This window comes from Ziziphus jujuba, chromosome 11 (assembly GCF_031755915.1).
Source record: "Ziziphus jujuba cultivar Dongzao chromosome 11, ASM3175591v1".
Lineage (NCBI taxonomy): Eukaryota > Viridiplantae > Streptophyta > Magnoliopsida > Rosales > Rhamnaceae > Ziziphus > Ziziphus jujuba.
In genome coordinates, this window is record NC_083389.1 from 21,455,228 (window position 1) to 21,475,115 (window position 19,888).

The 19,888-nt window shown below is 32.0% G+C and overlaps 1 protein-coding gene across 2 annotated transcripts; it reads left to right on the forward strand.

Annotated features, from left to right (window-relative positions):
* The first annotated feature begins 8,002 nt into the window (after positions 1–8,002).
* Positions 8,003–11,095, forward strand: LOC107433045 (WUSCHEL-related homeobox 11). 2 transcript variants are annotated; one of them, XM_025079527.3, is made up of 3 exons: positions 8,003–8,790; positions 9,781–9,956; positions 10,899–11,095. In XM_025079527.3, the coding sequence occupies exons 1-3, from the start codon at positions 8,184–8,186 to the stop codon at positions 10,914–10,916; spliced, it is 801 nt and encodes a 266-aa protein (XP_024935295.3). In that variant the 5' UTR covers positions 8,003–8,183; the 3' UTR covers positions 10,917–11,095. The 2 variants fall into 2 exon arrangements, with proteins under 2 accessions (XP_024935295.3, XP_048321917.2); XM_048465960.2 differs by lacking the exon at positions 10,899–11,095 and having other exon boundaries at positions 9,781–10,883.
* Positions 11,096–19,888: the final 8,793 nt, after the last annotated feature.

The window sequence follows — 19,888 nt, forward strand, 5'->3', positions numbered from 1 at the left end:
ATGCAGGTAGTGATCGAGAAATATACAAGGCAAGCTTAGTCACGAAGCAATCAACGTACTGAGAGTATAATCTCTGAAAACAATGAAAACAGTGCAGATCAGAGTCAGATAACCGCGTCTGCTGGGAAGCGTAGTCGGTACCAGTTTTGTACTTATATATGTATATATATATATATCTATATGATAATATATTTTATATTATATTATTAATTATCATATAAATATTAGATAGTAGTGCATATCTTTTATCAGATTAATCTAGTAATATTATATTAAAATCTGTAATCACAACTGTACAGTTTGTTTAGGTTAATTTGCTTAATTTGGTTGGATTTTTTTTTTTTTAAACTAAATCAAAATAACTAATTTAATTGATCTTCATTATAGTACTAGCTTAGATAGATACGATGAAAGACTGATCTTGAATGGTATACGGTAAAAATGATAAAGTTGCTCGAGACTTAAGACAACCTTTACGGCCTTCTAACATCCTTTCCTTTAATATAAAAAGCTTTGAGAAAGAGAGGGAAAGAGGGAGCAGGCAGTAGTGGCAGTGTAAGCCATGTTTGAATAACGTCACTTTAATAAATTATAGCACGGTTTCTTGACCATCCATTTGGATTGTTCCTCCATTTTCACCATTTTTTATTTCCTTCTTCCTTTACAGCGACCCAGCTTTCCATGCATACCTTCACATGCATTTGGTCTCCTCTAAACCCTAGTTTTCTTCCACCTTTTTTTTTTTTTTTTTCAACATCTTTGACACTCCAAATTCCTCTTTTACCATTTTGTCCCTTCTTTTTTTGTTACTTTCTCATGCAACCTTTTAAGATATATACACTTGAGTCCTATTAATAATTAAGATCAATTACATTTCAATACTTTCAACGTATAGAATCTTCTGTTTCTATAATGAAATTGAAAACAATAGAGTCTGAGAGAAAAGAAAAGAAAGCAATAATGTGGATGAAATTATTATCAATTTGTTCAGCCAAATTGTGAATTGGATCAATATGTAACAAATTGAAAAATTAAGGTGTTAAATAGCTCCTCTTAATAATTGAGGACCAATATGTATCAATGTGCAATTGACTATAATAATTAATAGTAATATATACAATGCAAAACAATCTCGTAATAACTAGTCATTATGGTGATCTAGGATCGTAATAACTAGTCATTATGGTGATCTAGGATCAAGACCACTGCATCCAAAGAAAACAGTCAAAGTTTTGAATTTTTTGCAAAGTTTTAAAAAATTGATCGAAATTGACCAAAAAGGTTTAATAGTTGACTTTTTGGTACAATTGAAGTTTCATTTTGATTAGAGCATCATTGTGCAAGGCATGCCACCACGAATCTATAGACAGGTAGCATGCTAAATTCAGAACTAAGATCGAGAAATTATGGTTAGAAAAAGATGTGATTCGAATTGACTAAGTATAGCCCAAGATTGACTTTTTATTTGGTCAAGGTTCGGTGTTAATCAGCATATCATCTCATAGTGCTCATTCATACAATTTTGTACATTGGTAGCAGACTTAAAACAGATTTGCGGTTAGGGGGTTATGACTTTGCAAAGTTTATAATTTGTTTTCTTGAACAAATTTCCCTCGGTAGTTTATGTATGGAGCACATGAAAAAAGGGGAAGAAATTAAACTATGTACTAACAGGTCCCACTGTCAACATCTGAGTGGTGCTCTTGTGTAAACAGCGGCCATTGGATTCAAATTAAAAAAGGGAGAGAGGGAGATCGGCAGGGAAAAAGAGAGAACAACCACCAAATTTACCATTTTCTAGCCATCCATAAACAACATGCACCAGCCCTAAGGAAAGCCCATTGTTTTGCAATCTTGGCCACCAATTTTCATGGGCAACCACCATTGCATGCACCTAGATCGACCAGTCGAAGCCGATGGCGATTGTTTTCAATTTTCTAGCAATATGGCCATTTTTCGACAAACTCAATCTAACCCATATCTCCATCCCTTCTATTTTAGACCTTCTGATTCTGAATATGGCCTCTATTCTTCCTAATTTCAAGCTTTTTAATGGTTATGCTGAATTGAAGTTTAACTGGACAAAACCTACGACTGACCTTACGGTAGAGGAACAATAAGCAGCATCAATACTATGAGTGGCATGCAGAAAAAACCTATAGCTAACAGTATGATGGGGCAATGATATGCAGCATCAGTAATATGAATAGTATATTTTCTTTGAGTTCTACTTTTTAGTTATGAAATATTTACAGCAATTATCTAATTAATCGTGGTATTTATATTAATAAAATGTGTAAATATATTTTATGTATTCTTATAAGTATATTTCTTATGATTAATTGTGATTATTTTATGAAGTTTAGATTTAACATGTTATTTATATTATTATTAGTTATATTACTGCATTATGCAAATCTGCACTATTAAGTCTCTTTAAATTGAAAGTCTATATGTTTTTGTTTAATGAATTTTATTTATTAGTTTAATTTTAAATGCCGGATTGTGATATAGAGGTTGGTTTTAAAGTGGTTTCATTTTTCCCTAAAGTAATTTTGGCATAATTAAATATTAAATTATTATTATTTTGACATTGAATTTTAATGTGGCCTTCCCAACCAACTTATATTTACATATGCATATATATACAAATATATGTATGTATGCATCTATATATATGTGTGTGTGTGTGTGTGTGTGTGTGTGTGTGTGTGTGTGTGTGTGTGTGTGTGTGTGTGATATCAGTATTACTATTATATTAGACTTCCACTGTACTAAAGAAAAAAATGAAAAATGAATTGGGATATTAATGTGCTTGCCTAGTGTATCTATTATATCATAAATTGGTTATGGAAAAATGGTTGAAATTATTTATTTAGGTTGATTTTAGATTTAAAAAATATAATTTATATAGTATCTTTTTAAATGTTTCAGTACCTTAATTTGATAATAAATATGTTTATGTGTGTATGTGTGTGAGTTATACAAATATGAATGGTATATCATTTCCTAAATTATGTTTGAGTGATGTAAAATATTTATTATTAATTTTAGATTTAATGAGGTATTCATAATGTTAGAACATGTTTATATATATATATATATGTATAAAGTTTTGTAAGATTATATGTTTACTTATATTTATTTATTTATTCATTTATTTATTTACTTGTATGTTGATTTAAAAAAATTGAGAGTTATAAAAATATTTAGCATTAAGATGATTTTAACATAGTATATTTTTCTTAAAATTATATTTTGGATTTCAAAATATTTATTATAGAATATTGGTTTTTGGGTGATATTTAAATGGATAGGGTTACATTTGATTTTATGAAATTTTAAGATTATTTGCTATGTTTACTTTTAATTATTTCTATTTGTTTATTATTTATTTATTTACATATTTACCTAAAGGTTTTATTTTTATGAAGTGAGAGATATTATTATTATTAATATTACAATTGTTATTGTTAATTATGGTTTCCTTAAGTATATGTGTTATCTTATTTTAATAATCAACCCGAGTTATGTTTTACAAAAACTAAAAAAAGAAAAATTGAATTTGTGGAAAATTGGTACTTTTAAATTTATGGTGGTAGAATATTTAGATGTACATATAGTATCAGTATTCTTGAGATACAACACTATTGGCATGCAGGTTTGTTTTAGTCATCTTATTGGAGCTAAGGTAAGTGAGATTGAGAGGTATTTTGTAGTGATTGCATTAATCAGTCTTCTCTTAACCATAGGATAACAGGTTGTTAACTATGGTTATGATATTAGCGCGCAGGTTTCATTAATCCATCTTATGGAAGACAAAGTGAGCAAGGACAAACAAAAATTTTGTGGTGATAACATAGCCACCCTCTCCTAATCCATGGGATGCCAGATTGCTTAGTATAGGCCCCTTTAGGAAGCCAAAAGCTCCAATTAAAAATGCTTTTATGTTAAAAGTTTAGCCCTCGAATATGATAATTTTTATTCGAACTCAAATCTATAATACTAGATGTAAATATATATATACACACACATATATATAAAATCAAACTTACATTATGTTGACATGATAGTTTTAGCATTAAGTATTTTTTTTTCAATCCTTCAATTACTTCAAGGGCTGAGTTAAAAATTCATTAATAACCTAATTTGGATTTAGTGATGATAATTCAATATTATTTAAGGAGTAAATCTTATCCGACCTATAAACCATAAATTCATTTTTAATTCTCACTAGTTGACGTAATCTAATGATTGATAAAGGAAGTTCTCATGGTAAAATAACAAAATCGATTTTATGTAAGTCTTGTTATATATTTGTATATATGATTTTGTGTATAAATATATAGTCAATCTCTTATCACGATATTTTGATGGATTTTCTATTAGAATCTTACTTATTAGCCTTTAGATCTTATCAAGGGATTGAGATTTAAATATCTATTTAGGATTTAAATGAGTTTTGATAGGGTTGCCCTTTTAGAGTTCTAGTATTTCATTAGAGTTAAATAAAAGTTCAAATACATTTTTAAATCTTAACTTTAGAAAAAAATTTAAGTGCTGATAAATAAGGTTGTGATGGAAAATCTATCAGAACATTAGGATGGCGATTAACCTATATATATTTATATGGCAACCCTTAATGTTTTTCGCATAAGCATTCACTATTTAATAAACTATAAAATCTTTCCCTAGAAAATTGTTATTCATATGCCTATATATGCTCCTGTTAAATTTCCTTCTCTCCTATTTAAGGTGTAACTGTTATAGCGTTATTTACATCCCTAAACTCCACCCTTCTTTAGGTTAAATTATCTTTTAGATTATTGGTCGAATCGGTCAGAACCTCCTTCAATTTGTCAAGGAGAAGAGGTACAGATGGTACCGTTTAACTATAGGAGTTAGCAACATATTATAATATTTTATTATGTTATGACCAAAACACTAGCATTCCTCGTTAAAATTACAGAAGTTATATTAATTAAGCTGTATGGATACAAACATTATAAACAACATACACGAAAAAGTTAATTAGGGGCTTTTGATATAAGCTTTGAGAAATCATCAAACGGACTTTGTATATAGAATTCGAATTTGACTAATATATTTAACATAAACATATTCAAGCTTCTGCTGTCAATAGAAGGTTTAATTAATAGTATCAGTTCTTAAACTATATAGAGTATAGGGATAATTTCTCGACCTATTGAGATTTTTGTTTTCTTTATTTCAACCGGAGCTTTAGTGGTGTTAAAAAATGTTATACGCCCCAACGAAGAGTGAATGATAGAAAGAGTGAATGATAGAAAATGATGTTAAATACAAGGGATGTGAATCCAATGGCTAAAAAAGATAGATGAAGATTTTAAAAAGCTAAGTTAAAAAATATAAGTCTTTTCACTTGTTTCACCCTTTGCGAAAAGGCTTAAATTTTGAAGGTGGTTCTTCGTTACATTTTATATTATTTTAATATATATTAGTCCTCACATACAAATCCAATCATCATTATTTTAAGTTATTCAAGAATTCATCACAAGCCCTTATGAATCTCTAACTTTAAATTATTTAAGTTGAATTAGCACCTTTTTCAAAAATTTAAGCTTATGAAAGATAGATGGATATATTTTCACATTTATATGATCTTAACACATTAAAATTATTATTATTATTATTATTATTATTATTATTGGTAACTACTTTGAAACTTCTGTTGACAAAATGCAACTATTTGTTTTCAGGATTAATACCATTCACGTCTTCTTAAGTTTTGGTCAAGTTCACTAAACTCTTGTTTGAAAAAATAACACATACCTTCCAAGTGGTCTCAATAGACATTATATTTCTTTCGTACTGTTTCATTCCCACTTTTGGAATTAATACCGTTTACACTATCTGTTGATTAGGACACACATATCATCCAGTGCATATGAAACTAACTCTATTTTTTATTAAGGGATTATTGCATTTTAGTGCCTTTAATATTCATAATTTTACTATTTAAGTCTTTTAGTTTAAAAGTAGCCATTCAGGCATTTGATTTACAAATTTGTTACAATTTCGATGATGTTTGACTTTGACTAACAGGACTATTAATAGTAATCTCATACGAGATGCTTTTAGGACATTAAATCGCAATTGTTTTTTTAAAAAAATTAATACTTTATTATTTTAAAATTTTACGGCTTTCTAGTTTAAAATTTAATGTAGTTAAATACTACTCATATGGCCTGCTCATAAGATAGTTGGTATTAAATTGAATCAAATTTTTAATTAGATAATTTTTAAGTGAAATTTTAAAACTAGTATATGTTAATTTCAAAATAGTTGCAATTTGTTATCTCAGCACCTCACATGAGATCGCTATTAACACTCCCACTTAAATATGGTCCAAAATGCAATAAAGTTGTAAATTAAATGCTTAAATTACAGCTTTTGAAAATGAAAAATTTAAAGATTAAATTTACAAATATGCAGTTCACTTTTATTTTTTTTATTAATGAACTACAAAACCCTCCATTATGCACATAGTGATGCAATCTGCATAGGTGGAAATTCGAATTCGCGTCTTATGAAATGGATCGTATAGTCAAAGAAGAATTTTAAAATATTAGTATGAAGTTATTATATTTGTTTTTATTTTTTTCTGGCTAACAGAAGTTATTATTTTTGTTAATTCATCGTGGCGTCGTTTCAACCGTAAATCTGACTCATAGACTACATTTGTAATTAATATGCGTTACTTATACAATGCATTTAATATATGAGGCGGTTTACTCATTTATATAAAAATATTTAACCCAAAATAGTTATATATACACACACACACACACACACACACACACACACACACACACACATATATATATATATATATTGTTGTATAGCTAGTTTGAATTTTTTTTTTCCATTTATTATTATCATTTGGAATTAATTACCATATTATCAAAGTTTTAGATTAATAAAAGTATATCGACTGGCTTAATTAATTTTCCATTACCACCTCAAAATATGCTAACTTGGAAGGAAGCATTTTTTTTTTTCTTTTTGTTAAGATAAATTACAAAACATTAATTATATCAGGGTACATCAGTTTTTTTTCTTTTTTTTTTTTTTTGAGGTTGAAATATATATTTCATATCTAATTGATGGGAATGCAATAATTAAGTGGACTAGAACTAATCCGTAACACCTCCCAGTTTGTAAAAATAATTTCATTTTTGGGTGTATGTTTTTTGGGTTACGAACAATATGTGGGTGTTAATTTGGATAATAACTTTCATTTGAGAAGTGTTATATATTTACCATTAGTTTGGTGCTAGAACACGATAAAACACATATTACTTAAAATCTTGTATTAATTGTATTTTAATATTTTATATTTTAATTAGATTGTATATTGGAGTTTTAAATTTATAATATTTTAAATTAACACTTTAATTTACAGTTTGTTTCATATTAGTCTAATTTTAAAATTTGCATTCAAAATGGCTAATATAAAATTTTAAAATTGAAAAAAATATTATCTTTTATTAATTAATTAATCAATTTTTTATTTTTATGTTGCTTGTAGATTAAGCAAATTAGTCAATCAATTTTGTATTTTTTTTATTAATCAATTTGAAATTAATTTAAAAATTTAACCAATATAAAACAAATATAAAATTGAGACTTCATGTGAAATATTTTAAATTTAAAGGTGTATACAATCTGACTGCAATATATATTGGATATTAAACGGCAATTAGTCTTAGAATCTTTGAAGTCGGTTTTTGTGAAAGCGTTGAATGTGAGTGATAGATAAACTTTATCATTTATTTTGTTTTTTGTTTTTTAAATTGTTGGACTATCCTGATTTCATGTTAAGACAATTTCTAGCAGAATATTTGCAATTAAATATATGAAGGGGCAGCTTAGTAACTTCACAAAGATCCGCATTCCCTTCAGCACTTTATATACAACTCCACCCCTCTCGAAGCAGTAGTCACTGTAGTCTATTGCCTTCATGTACTTTTTACGTTTTTTATTTTTATTTTTCCTTTATTAATCACCTAGGTTTCAGCTTCAACAACATTTCTTTATTGCTTTCTGTCTGTCTCTCTCTCTCTTTCTCTCTTTCTCTCTCTCTCTCTCTGTCTCTGTCTCTCTCTCTCTCTCTCTCTCTCTCTCTCTCTCTCTTTCACAAAATGGAAGATCAAAGCCAAGAACCTAATAGTCCAAGCAATGGTTCGGAGCGAAACGAACCAGTAAGGTCAAGATGGACTCCAAAACCCGAACAAATCCTTATTCTGGAGTCCATCTTTAACAGTGGAATGGTAAATCCTCCCAAAGATGAGACCGTACGAATAAGAAAGTTGCTTGAGAAATTTGGTTCTGTTGGTGATGCAAATGTCTTCTACTGGTTCCAAAACCGGCGTTCGAGATCTCGCCGCCGACAGCGCCAGATGCAGGCCAGCCAGCTCGAGCAAAGAAATCAGCCACAAGCTGCTGGTGGCGGTGGCGGTGGCGGTGGTAGTGGTGCAATTCAGTATGAAAGCAGTTCAGCGACGACGACAAATCCGTTGGCTTTGGGATATGGAGTTTCATCCTCTTTTGCTTCTTCTTGTCCTTCTTCTTATCTTGTGGGTTCTTCTTCTTCATCTTCATGTGGACTTACGGGAGATGATCATCATGGTGTGGATAGCTTCTTTCCTATCTCCGCTAGTCAAATACCTTTTCCGGAATTCGAGCAAAGCTCGTCTGTAACGCCTGTTTTATGCCCTGAAGATACCTCAAATATGCACTTTCAATCTGGTAAAATGCATGTGTTTGATTTGATTTGACTTTGTTTGTTTGCCTTTGATTTTTTTTTTTTTTTTTCTTGTTCTTCTTTATGTTTGCTTTTGAGCCTAGCTTCTTAAAGTAGTGCTTGTTCTTGAGGGAACAGCCTGACGGTAAAATAAGATCCACCACCTTCTTTTGAAGTTTTTTTTTAAAATATTGTCAAACCCAATTCAATTATTCGCTTTATTTTCGGTCCAAAAAGAAGTACTTAATTTTGTTCGTTTCAAGTACTTTCTCAAATTAACCTTTTGGTAAATGATAAGCAATCTTTTTCCCCAAACTAATTGAAACTTTTTTGGAAAAATTTCAGATGTTGGAAAAAAGTTTTGTGTTCTTGCTCTCTTGGTTATTCTGAGAGTTGTGATGGAAAAAAAAGAGAAAAAAAAAAAAAAAAGGAAAAGGAAGTAGCAACTTTTAATAATGTGACAGTTCTTGTGTTTGTATAATCTGAAAGTCTAACTTCACCCCGATAACATGATGGTTCTTTTCAATTGCAGTCGTTAATTTGTAATTATATTTAGTTTAATTTAATTAATTTATGTCAAATTTTACAAGAAAATCTAACCCTGCTAGGTAATCCAAATGATGACTTTTTCTTTTTAATAGACCACATAAATATGCCAACAAAACATAATTATGTTTATTGTTTGTTTATTTCTCTCTTTTAGACAAAATAAGTATTTATTATTTAATTAATTAGCTTTATTTCTATTAACAACAAAGATTTTAATTACTACTTTTCTCAATCAAGGAATCCGCTTTTCAGAATCTGTAATCCTTTCTTCAGGCTTAGATTCTGGCTTTTTGCAATCTTTGTTCATCAAAATAAAATACGAAGGAAAATCATGGAATTTTCTAGCATAATCTTTATATTCCGTAATTAAAAAGAAACACCAAATTAATTGTCATACGTAATTAATTTGTTAGTAATCAATTATTTTCAATCATCTTTCTGTCCAGGATTCATCACGGTGTTTATCAACGGGGTTCCAACAGAAGTTCATAAAGGGCCAATTGACTTGAAAACAATGTTTGGCCAAGATGTGGTTTTGGTCCATTCCTCTGGAATTCCAATTCCGATGAATGAATTTGGGATTTTAATGCAGAGCTTGCAGCCTGGTGAAAGCTATTTCCTGGTAACAATCTATAATGCTATTAATTAAATAATTAAAACCACTATTAATATGTACTACTCCCTCTCTGCCTAGTGTTTATGTATCTATTTTCTTTTGTGGCTTTGCGTTTGTATGCACGCGTACCATTGGTGGAGAGGTTCTTCTTATTTCTTATAATTACTTAATTACTTCGTATTTTGTTTTATATTAATAATAAAACTTCGTTTTTGTTAAAGTATTTAAGAATGGAACTTTGTCTCAAGAACACTGCATTAGCTTTGTCTTTCATCTTCTTCTTGTTCTTGTTTTGTTTGTCTCTCCTACCCTTCCTCTATATATAATCTCCTATATCAAAATATCCTAATCTTAAAAAGAATAGATATATTGTAAATTAGGGTAAATTAATCATTTAATACATTTATTCTCCATGTATAATCTTTTATATCCAAATATCTTAATCTTAAAAAGTTTAGGAGTATTGAAAATCAATTAGGATAAATTAATCATTTAATACATTTATTCTGACTTATTTGTATTATATCGTCAATATTTTCTAAGTCAAGATATCTTGACATTATAATTGTTGCATAAAATTGAGAAAGTAATGATATATTGAAATATATTTTCAACATAAAATGGATAAGTGTTCACATGTCAAACATTCATTAAGAATGCCATATCAATTAATAATTAATAATTTAATATTAAAGTCCTAACTAATTGGGCATATAACAACTTTTAACACTTGTTACAATATTGAAAGGTCAACATAAGGAAGAATTATGTTATCAACAAATTAAAACTGTATATATATATATATTTCATTTTCTTGGGTATGGTTTAAGGATTATATACGAACTCTATCTTTGTATCTATATACATAAATTAAAGCTTTAATAGCCAGTAGTTCATGGAATCAAGAATGGAAAGCAGAGGACTAAGACACTAACAATTTTGGCACAGGTTTCAAGACCAACATAAGGGACCTAAAGCTGCAACCGCCAATACAATGGAGCTTCCTCTATATTTCTTTCTAGCTTTCCAATTACTTTTTTTAATTTTCTTTTCTTTCCTTTGCTACCACTATGTGGTTTCACAATATTAGCCGACCCATATGATATATGTGATTATATATAATTAAGATCATTATGACCTAGCCATCATGCATGCATGTTTTGATTTGTTCTCTCATTCATTTACTCTTTATTTCTATCTTTCTTTTCTTATTTGATAAATTATTTCCTAAGTTTAATATAATATTAGTTACGATTATCAATCCAAATTCTGCACATGAAACATGAGATTAATTAACTGTTGGAACTTTCTTTAAAGTAAGCACATTCTTTTTAAGTTCTGAATGAAATGCCTACTATACTGACTAAAAGCTTCTGATGTTGGCTTTTAGTGTTTCCTCGAGAATTCCTCTTACAACTCCAATTACAAAAAGAAGCATTGTGTTCCTCAGATTTCCTCTATTTTTTTTTTATTTTTTTTATTTTAGTTTATAAACTTATACTATCATAACAGCTCTCCTGCAATATTATTTCAAATGAAGCTAGCTGAATTTGTGAAGTAGATATGCTTCTCTTTTTTTTTTTTTTCCCCCTCTGATCCTAGTGAAAGGAATTCAAACTTCGGTCATTTAAATAAGCTTTTATTAAATTCATATAAGGTTGAGAATGTACATGATAAAAAAATAAAAAAATAATGTTGAGAATATGCATGTTTCTTTTTTGTGTAATCACAGTCGCTTTCTTAAATAAAAATTTTATATTTTAAAATATATTATAATATTTAACATGGTATCACAATTGGTGGTCTGTTATGTTTAAATCTGTTTGATTAAGACACCCCCAAAAATTACATTTTGGGTATCTCCTTTATTTTCTGAAACGGCTGAGATATAACAATTAAACAAGTTGAGAATTTGAAGAGTAATAATTAATACAAAACTAAGCAAACACATATGCTTGTTTGGAAGATAACTCCTCTAGATCATTGAGTAATGCTTGAGAATTATTTAATATATATGGATATTCTTATCATGATTTCTATAATAAATATACAATATATTCTCATCAAATTCCTCGTTGAGCGCAACACCTTTCTGCTTCTGAATTGATAAAAAGTTTTGTTAATATACTTTTATGTACAACAGTGCCGAAAGAGTTGATGTTTTGGGTTTTAAGAGTCCATCTTCTTTATATATATAATTATTTCGAAGAAAGTAAAACTATATATTAGTAAATCCCACAGAAACAGCTTCCCAATAAGTTATATATTATATGGTACTCCTGCCAGCGTGCCTGCCAGAAAGCCCAAGAGAGTTGCTTCATAAGATCATTATTTTGAGTTCATCAACGTCAAAATTATTTTAGACTTTAGAATAAAAAAACATATTATTTATACAGTTTATAAAACAAAACTGAATTGAAAACTTAGAAGTTGATGAAACTGCATGACCAGTACGTGGATTCCTTCTTGAATGGAAGCCTCAAACTTCAACGAAAGAAAATAAGCAACTTGGCCTCCCAAACCGACCAATATAACCAATCCAAAACAGACGGATGTTTGTTTGAGGATTTCTTTAGTTTAATCACACAACATTTTGGCACATTTACTTAGAAATACCATGTGATATATAAGAATTAACAAGTTTTATTGGCTGGCATTTCCATTTTAATTAATTGCATTTTTTTACTTTAAGATTCTCCATATACTTCTAGATACCGTAATACTAAAATAATTTATATTTTATTCTTCATAATGTGGTAACTTGTAGGAATATAGATTTTGTTTGACTGCATAACAATTCGGTCAATCTAGTTGGGGAATCCAAAGCATGAAAATTTTAACCATGCTCATGATTTGAAAGGGTGTAAAAAACTAATGGATCCATTTTCTCATAAACCCGGCAAGGATTTTTTTTCTTTTTTTTTTTTTTTGGGTTGTCGTGTAGATTGCGTGGATTCAACTCTTATAAGACTTTTCTGTTTGAATGCATGCTATGGCTGTAATTCTAGCTAGTTTTGACCATATTCTCTCACTCATTTTATTATTATTTTTATTTCATTTTCCTTATTTGTTTAGAAACTTTATTTTCGCACTTTTAATAAAACCACTCGTGATGGACAGCATGAGTGTAATTATCTTTTCTAGGAAAGATTATTATTTTCGGAGCAATATTTACAAAACAAATTTGTATGAAAACAAGAAATTCTTATATATATATATATATATATATAAATTTTAAATGCCACGCCAACATTAATATATCCTTCTCTTGACCACAAGTGGGGAGAAAATTACATTGATTATTGTTAAGAGGTTTTCAGAGTTACCTATTGGAACTTATGGCCCCGACTATGGGTAACCTCACCGAAACTTTTATAGAAAATTCACCAACATCTTCCCTGTAAACCGGATTCTATTAAATGTACCCTACATAGAAAATTTACTTCAAAAAATATATATCTGCCTTATATCTCCCCACATTACTACAAGTTTTTACAAATTTGCAGAACTTCAATAACAATGATATATGAATTAAAATATAAAAAAATAATAAAGCATAAATATCTTTATATGTGTTGGAACCCCTTTTGGAGCTTACTTCTTGAGCTCCATGATGGCCCCGACTCTTTCCAAGTATTAACCCAACACAGAAAATACATACTTCTATAAATTCATATCTGACCATACCTGCCACTTACTATAATTTCACATTTTTACAGTATTTGATGAATATATCAAACACATAAATGTAAATAGAAAGATAATAATAATAATAATAATAATAATATAATCTGGATCTCAAACACTAAATCATTTAGTCTACCTTATAACATGTAGAAAATGTACAGATAAAAATTTTACCGCTAATAATCTATAAATTGTAAGACAACTTTTGATATAAATAAATTACTTTAAGAAAATGTAAATAACATAGCAATATTTTAAATTGAAGAATTGAGGCCCTCAACGGTAACTCCAATATTTCAAATGGTAAATATACATGTATATATATATATATATATATTTATTTATTTTTTCTATATATATGCATATAAACCACTCGAAGAGTTTGGATAACTTGTCCAAAGAATGCAATACCTGCTTGGACGCTAGCACATATGTCTCATTTTTGTCTTAAGATGACAATAACTACCCAGAGGCTATTATACTTGCTTGAAGATAACGATTGATACGAACCTAGGTCGACTCATGCCTAAACCCGTAGTATATTAATCCGGATCTCAATTAAGTCTAAGTTCTTATGGGAAAATCTTAACCCCTAACTAATCTGTGATTAGAAACCTTAGTATAATGAAGACACTACAATGAGTTATGGAATTTCATTGATAAGTTAAAACAAAAACATGTTGGGGTGAGAAGGTTATGACCAAGAGCAAGCTAGCTTGAAGTGTTAGCAACAAGCAAGCTTTTGGTGATGCTCTTGGGAATGGTTGTGTGTGAGTTGTGTTTTTAGGTTTTGGTTATGGTGTTTTCTGGTTTTTAGGGTTCCTAGAGTGTTCTAAGGTGTTGAAGAAGAGATAAGAAGAAGGGGACCACGTTGCTTTTGAAAAATGAGGCTTGGATGTGTAGCCATTTCATTCATTTTACTATATAAGCTTGAAATTACAACTAGTTCACACATGCCAAGCATGTGAGCTTACAAAATGAGTAAAATATTTGAAATTTAAAAAGTAAAATGGTCAACACCTAACTTTTCATACACAAAAGAGTCAAAAACCAGCTGCAACATGTCTATTCCAAATATAGTAAAAAGTGGCACATGGTTTGAACTAAGTTCCTATTGTTTAACTAGTTTGGGTAAACAACCAAACTAGCTTCACCTACTTAGTTTCCCTTTGTATCTGCCTATGAAACTTGGTTTGAAACATCCTTGGTCATCAATAAATATTGTTCCAAGAGCTAGGAATGTTCTGGAACCGGATCATGGGCCAAACAGCTCCAAAACTGACCCATACTCTGCATACTGGGCCCATCAGATACAGCAATCTGTTTGGAATAGAAAATGGACTTTCCCATGTCCTTTTGACCTGAAATTTAAACCATAGTCTTCTATATATGTCTGTAGACATCCCTCAAAATTTCATCCCAAAAATCCATTTGCAACCTGAGATATAAGATAAATAGTGGAACTATGTTGCTGGAAATTATGAATCCAGCACCATAGGCATTTCAAGCATAACATTCCTACTCTTTTGTGCATAATCTTGCCTATAATTTTGCATACATAACTTAGGCACAAAACATTATCAAAATATACCTTGCATAAATTAAAAACATACAAAAAAATATAAACTCATAAAAGGAAAGGATATGATACCAAGGTGTGCATGCTAGCCGGTGACATGCACCATCAAGTGGTAAAATTGCCACACTTCAACACTCCTCCTTGGCAATTTTGTATGAGACGTTGAGAAGTCCTCTCAATATCTCAAATCTCTTCTTTCCCAATGGCTTGGTGAAGATATCCGCCAAGTTCTCCTCGGAAGTCACATACTCCAACTTCACTTCACCACTTGCTTCAAATTCCCTTAAGGAATGATACTTGACCGGTATATGCTTGGTCCTCCCATGTTGGACTGGATTTTGTGCAATTGCTATTGCTGAAGTATTGTCACACAATATTACCGTGGCTTCCTCTTGCTTCAAGCTCAAGTCCTCCAATAATTTCCTAAGCCAAACACCTTGATTAGCACAACTTGAGCAAGCAATATACTCAGCTTCCGCGGTGCTTTGTGCAACGGTTTGTTGCTTCTTGGAATTCCATGAGAAATGACCGTTTCCAAGAGTGTAAATGTAGCCCGATGTGCTCTTGCTATCATCCAAAGAACCAGCCCAATCACTATCACTATAACCAAGCAAAGCTTCATTCATGCCATCCTTGTACCATATACCAAAATCACTAGTACCTTTCAAATACCTTAGGATTCTCTTTGCACAACTAAGATGATTTTGTGATGGACTATGCATAAATCTTGACAAAACAGCCACACTAAACATGATATCCGGTCTATTAGAGCATACATATAAAAGGCTACCAATTAAACTTCTATAGATGGAAGGATTTACCTTTGGAGAATCATCATCCTTCACCAACTTGGTGCCTTCATTCATAGGTGTGGCAACGCTATTACAATCTTCCATGTCAAACTTCTTGAACAACTCCTTCACATAGCTTTCTTGAGATATGAAGATGCCCTTGGATGATTGGACAACTTCAATTCCAAGAAAGTATTTCATCTCTCCAAGGCTAGACATCTCAAAGTTCAATTCTAGCTCACCTTTGAAGTTGCTCACTTCTTTCTCATTACCACCGGTCACTAGGAGGTCATCAACATAAAGAGACACCAACACCATGCAACCATGAGTCCTAATATACAATGTAGGCTCATTAGGACTCCTCCTAAATCCATGCTTTGTCAAAAAACCATCTATCTTGGCATACCATGCCCTAGGAGCTTGTTTAAGGCCATACAAGGCCTTGTGTAGCTTGTATACCTTCTCTTCACTTCCTTTCTTCACAAAACCTTCGGGTTGCACAACATAGACCTCCTCCTTCAATATTCCATTCAAGAAGGCTGACTTCACATCAAGGTGATATACTTTCCAAGACTTTTGTGCCGAAATTGCAAGAAGAAGTCTTATGGTTTCCATCCTTGCAACAGGTGCAAAAGTCTCTCCATAATCCACACCGGCTTGTTGTGCATATCCTTTGACAACAAGCCTTGCCTTGTGCTTATTTATGGACCCATCCGGATTGTACTTGGTCCTAAAGATCCACTTCACCCCAATAGCATTCTTTCCCTTCGGTTTTGTTACCAAGCTCCAAGTGTCATTCTTGTTTATCACATCGATTTCATCTTGCATGGCTTGTCTCCACTCTTTTCTTGCCATAGCCTCATGGACATTGATTGGATCACTCAATGCCACATTACACCTTTCATAAATCTCATTAAGAGGTTTTGTGCCTCTCACACCATCACCAATCTCCAAATCAGCCCCTATGGAGATTTCTAGCTCATTCTCATCATATTCATCATCATGGGCAGCACCTTCATCATTTCCTTGTTCCTCATCATTATCATGAGCTTCAAGCCGATTGTCTTCATCCATACTAGCCAACTCCTCCTTACTACAAACCCATTTAGCTTCCTCATCAACTTTCACATCTCTACTTATCACAAGTTTCTTGGTTTCCAAGTTATACACTCTATATCCCTTGGTCACATCACTATAGCCAACCAAAACACCAACTTGTGACCTTTCATCAAGCTTTCCTCTCTTCTCTTGTGGTACTAGGATGTAACAAATGCTTCCAAATACCCTCAGATGATCAAGAGAAGGCTTATATCCAAACCAAAGCTCAAATGGGGTTTTACTCCTCAAAGACTTGGAGTAAAGCCTATTTTGGATGTAGATGGATGTATTAACTCCTTCGGCCCAAAACTTCTTTGGCAAGCCACTTTCAAACAACAAACATCTAGCCATCTCCATGATGGTACGGTTTTTCCTTTCACATACACCATTTTGTTGTGGTGTGTATGGTGTAGTGAATTGATGAACTATACCATGATCCTTACAAAGTTGTTTGAAAGCCTCACTTGTGTATTCCCCACCATTGTCCGTCCTTAACACCTTTATAGTGCAACCGGATTGATTTTGCACTAACTTCATAAATTCTACAAACTTCTCCAAAGCTTGTGATTTTCTTTCAAGGAAATACACCCAACACATTCTTGAGTAATCATCAATGAAAGTTATGAAATACTTGCTGCCATTTAAGGATGGAACACTCATAGGACCACAAATATCCGAATGTATAAGTCCTAGCTTCTCCTTTGATCTCCAAGAACAAGATTGAAATGCTAGCCTAGTATGCTTTCCTTTTTGACACACTTCACACACATGTTCTTGCTTCTCCACCAATGGCATGTCTCGAACAAGTTCATGTGTGCCTACCAATGACTTAAAGCTAGCATGGCCTAGTCTTTTATGCCAAAGTTGAGAGGTGTTCTCAACTTTGGTGTTCAATGCAACCGATGCACCATTTTCATCCATATTCAACCTAAAATTCTTGTTCTTCATTCCAACACACATTAATTCGTTTCCATGTGGATCAACTATAGTGCATGTCATGTTTGAGAAGTGTAATGCATATTTGTTCTCAAGCATTTGACCTACACTAAGTAAGTTCTCACATAAAGAAGGTACATAGAGAACATCATGGATAGTTTTGATACCTTTGGTGGTGTGTATCACCACATCTCCTTTGCCTTTCACTTCCATCAAGGCTCCATTTTCAATTTTGACTTTGTTGTGGCTGCTCCTATCCAAGTTTGTGAACCACTCATGCTTGTGAGACATATGGTGTGTTGCTCCACTATCAATGATCCATCCTTCATCATTCTTGATGCTACTAAAACAAGTAGCAACAAACAACTCTTCGGATTCACTATCACTTGCATTATCTTTAGCAACATTTGCTTGTTGCTTATCTTTCTTGTTTGCCTTGCATACTCTCTCCACATGACCTTTTTGTTGGCATTTATGGCAAAATGCATCCGGCCTCCACCAACACCTTCTTGGATGATGACCTTTCTTCTTGCAATGGTGACAAGGTTCATAGGACTTCCTCTCGGGTTTGCTAGTTTCACCTTTCTCCTTTATGACCTTAAGCTTGTTCTTCTTTTGATTTTGTGTCTTTTGATGTTGTTTAGACACAAATGCAGCCTCCATTGATTCTTCATGTCTAATCCTCCTCCTTTGCTCCGTAGCTTGCAAGGCATTCACCAACTCGGTCAAGGAAATTTCATTTAGGTTCCTTGACTCCTCCAATGAAGATATCTTAGCTTCAAACCTCTCGGGCAAGGAGACCAACACCTTCTCTACAATCCTTTGGTCACTTAATCTTTCACCTAGCACCCTAATTTGATTCACCACATTAAGAAGCCTTGTGGTGAACTCCTTAACCGTTTCTTTGTCTTTCATCTTGATAGTCTCAAACTCCCTCCTTAGGTTAAGGATTTGCATTTGCCTTGTCCTTGCACTCCCTTGGAACTCATCTTGAAGTTTGTCCCAAGCTTCTTTGGCACTCTCACATGCCATTATCCTTGTGAAAATGGTATCACTAATACAAGAATGAATGGCGGTGAGAGCCTTGAAACCTTTAGCCAATTCCTCCTCATGGTGCTTGATTTGGTTGACCGTTGCCCCTTGTCTTAAAGGCTCGGGTCCTTGGGGATTTATGGTGACCTCCCAAAGACCATAAGCCTTCAAGTAGGCTTGCATCTTGATACTCCAAATGTTGTAGTTCTCCCCATTGAAGATAGGAGGAGAAGGAGTTGAAAAACTTGAAGAAACCATGTGGATGTTGCTTTCGAGTTTGAAGGAATATGAAAATATATTTGTGCTTTCAAGTATCTCTTCACTCTCAAGGAACTAACCAGCCTAAAAACCTCACAAATCTCACAAAAATGTCCCTTGCTCTGATACCACTTTGTTGGGGTGAGAAGGTTATGACCAAGAGCAAGCTAGCTTGAAGTGTTAGCAACAAGCAAGCTTTTGGTGATGCTCTTGGGAATGGTTGTGTGTGAGTTGTGTTTTTAGGTTTTGGTTATGGTGTTTTCTGGTTTTTAGGGTTCCTAGAGTGTTCTAAGGTGTTGAAGAAGAGATAAGAAGAAGGGGACCACGTTGCTTTTGAAAAATGAGGCTTGGATGTGTAGCCATTTCATTCATTTTACTATATAAGCTTGAAATTACAACTAGTTCACACATGCCAAGCATGTGAGCTTACAAAATGAGTAAAATATTTGAAATTTAAAAAGTAAAATGGTCAACACCTAACTTTTCATACACAAAAGAGTCAAAAACCAGCTGCAACATGTCTATTCCAAATATAGTAAAAAGTGGCACATGGTTTG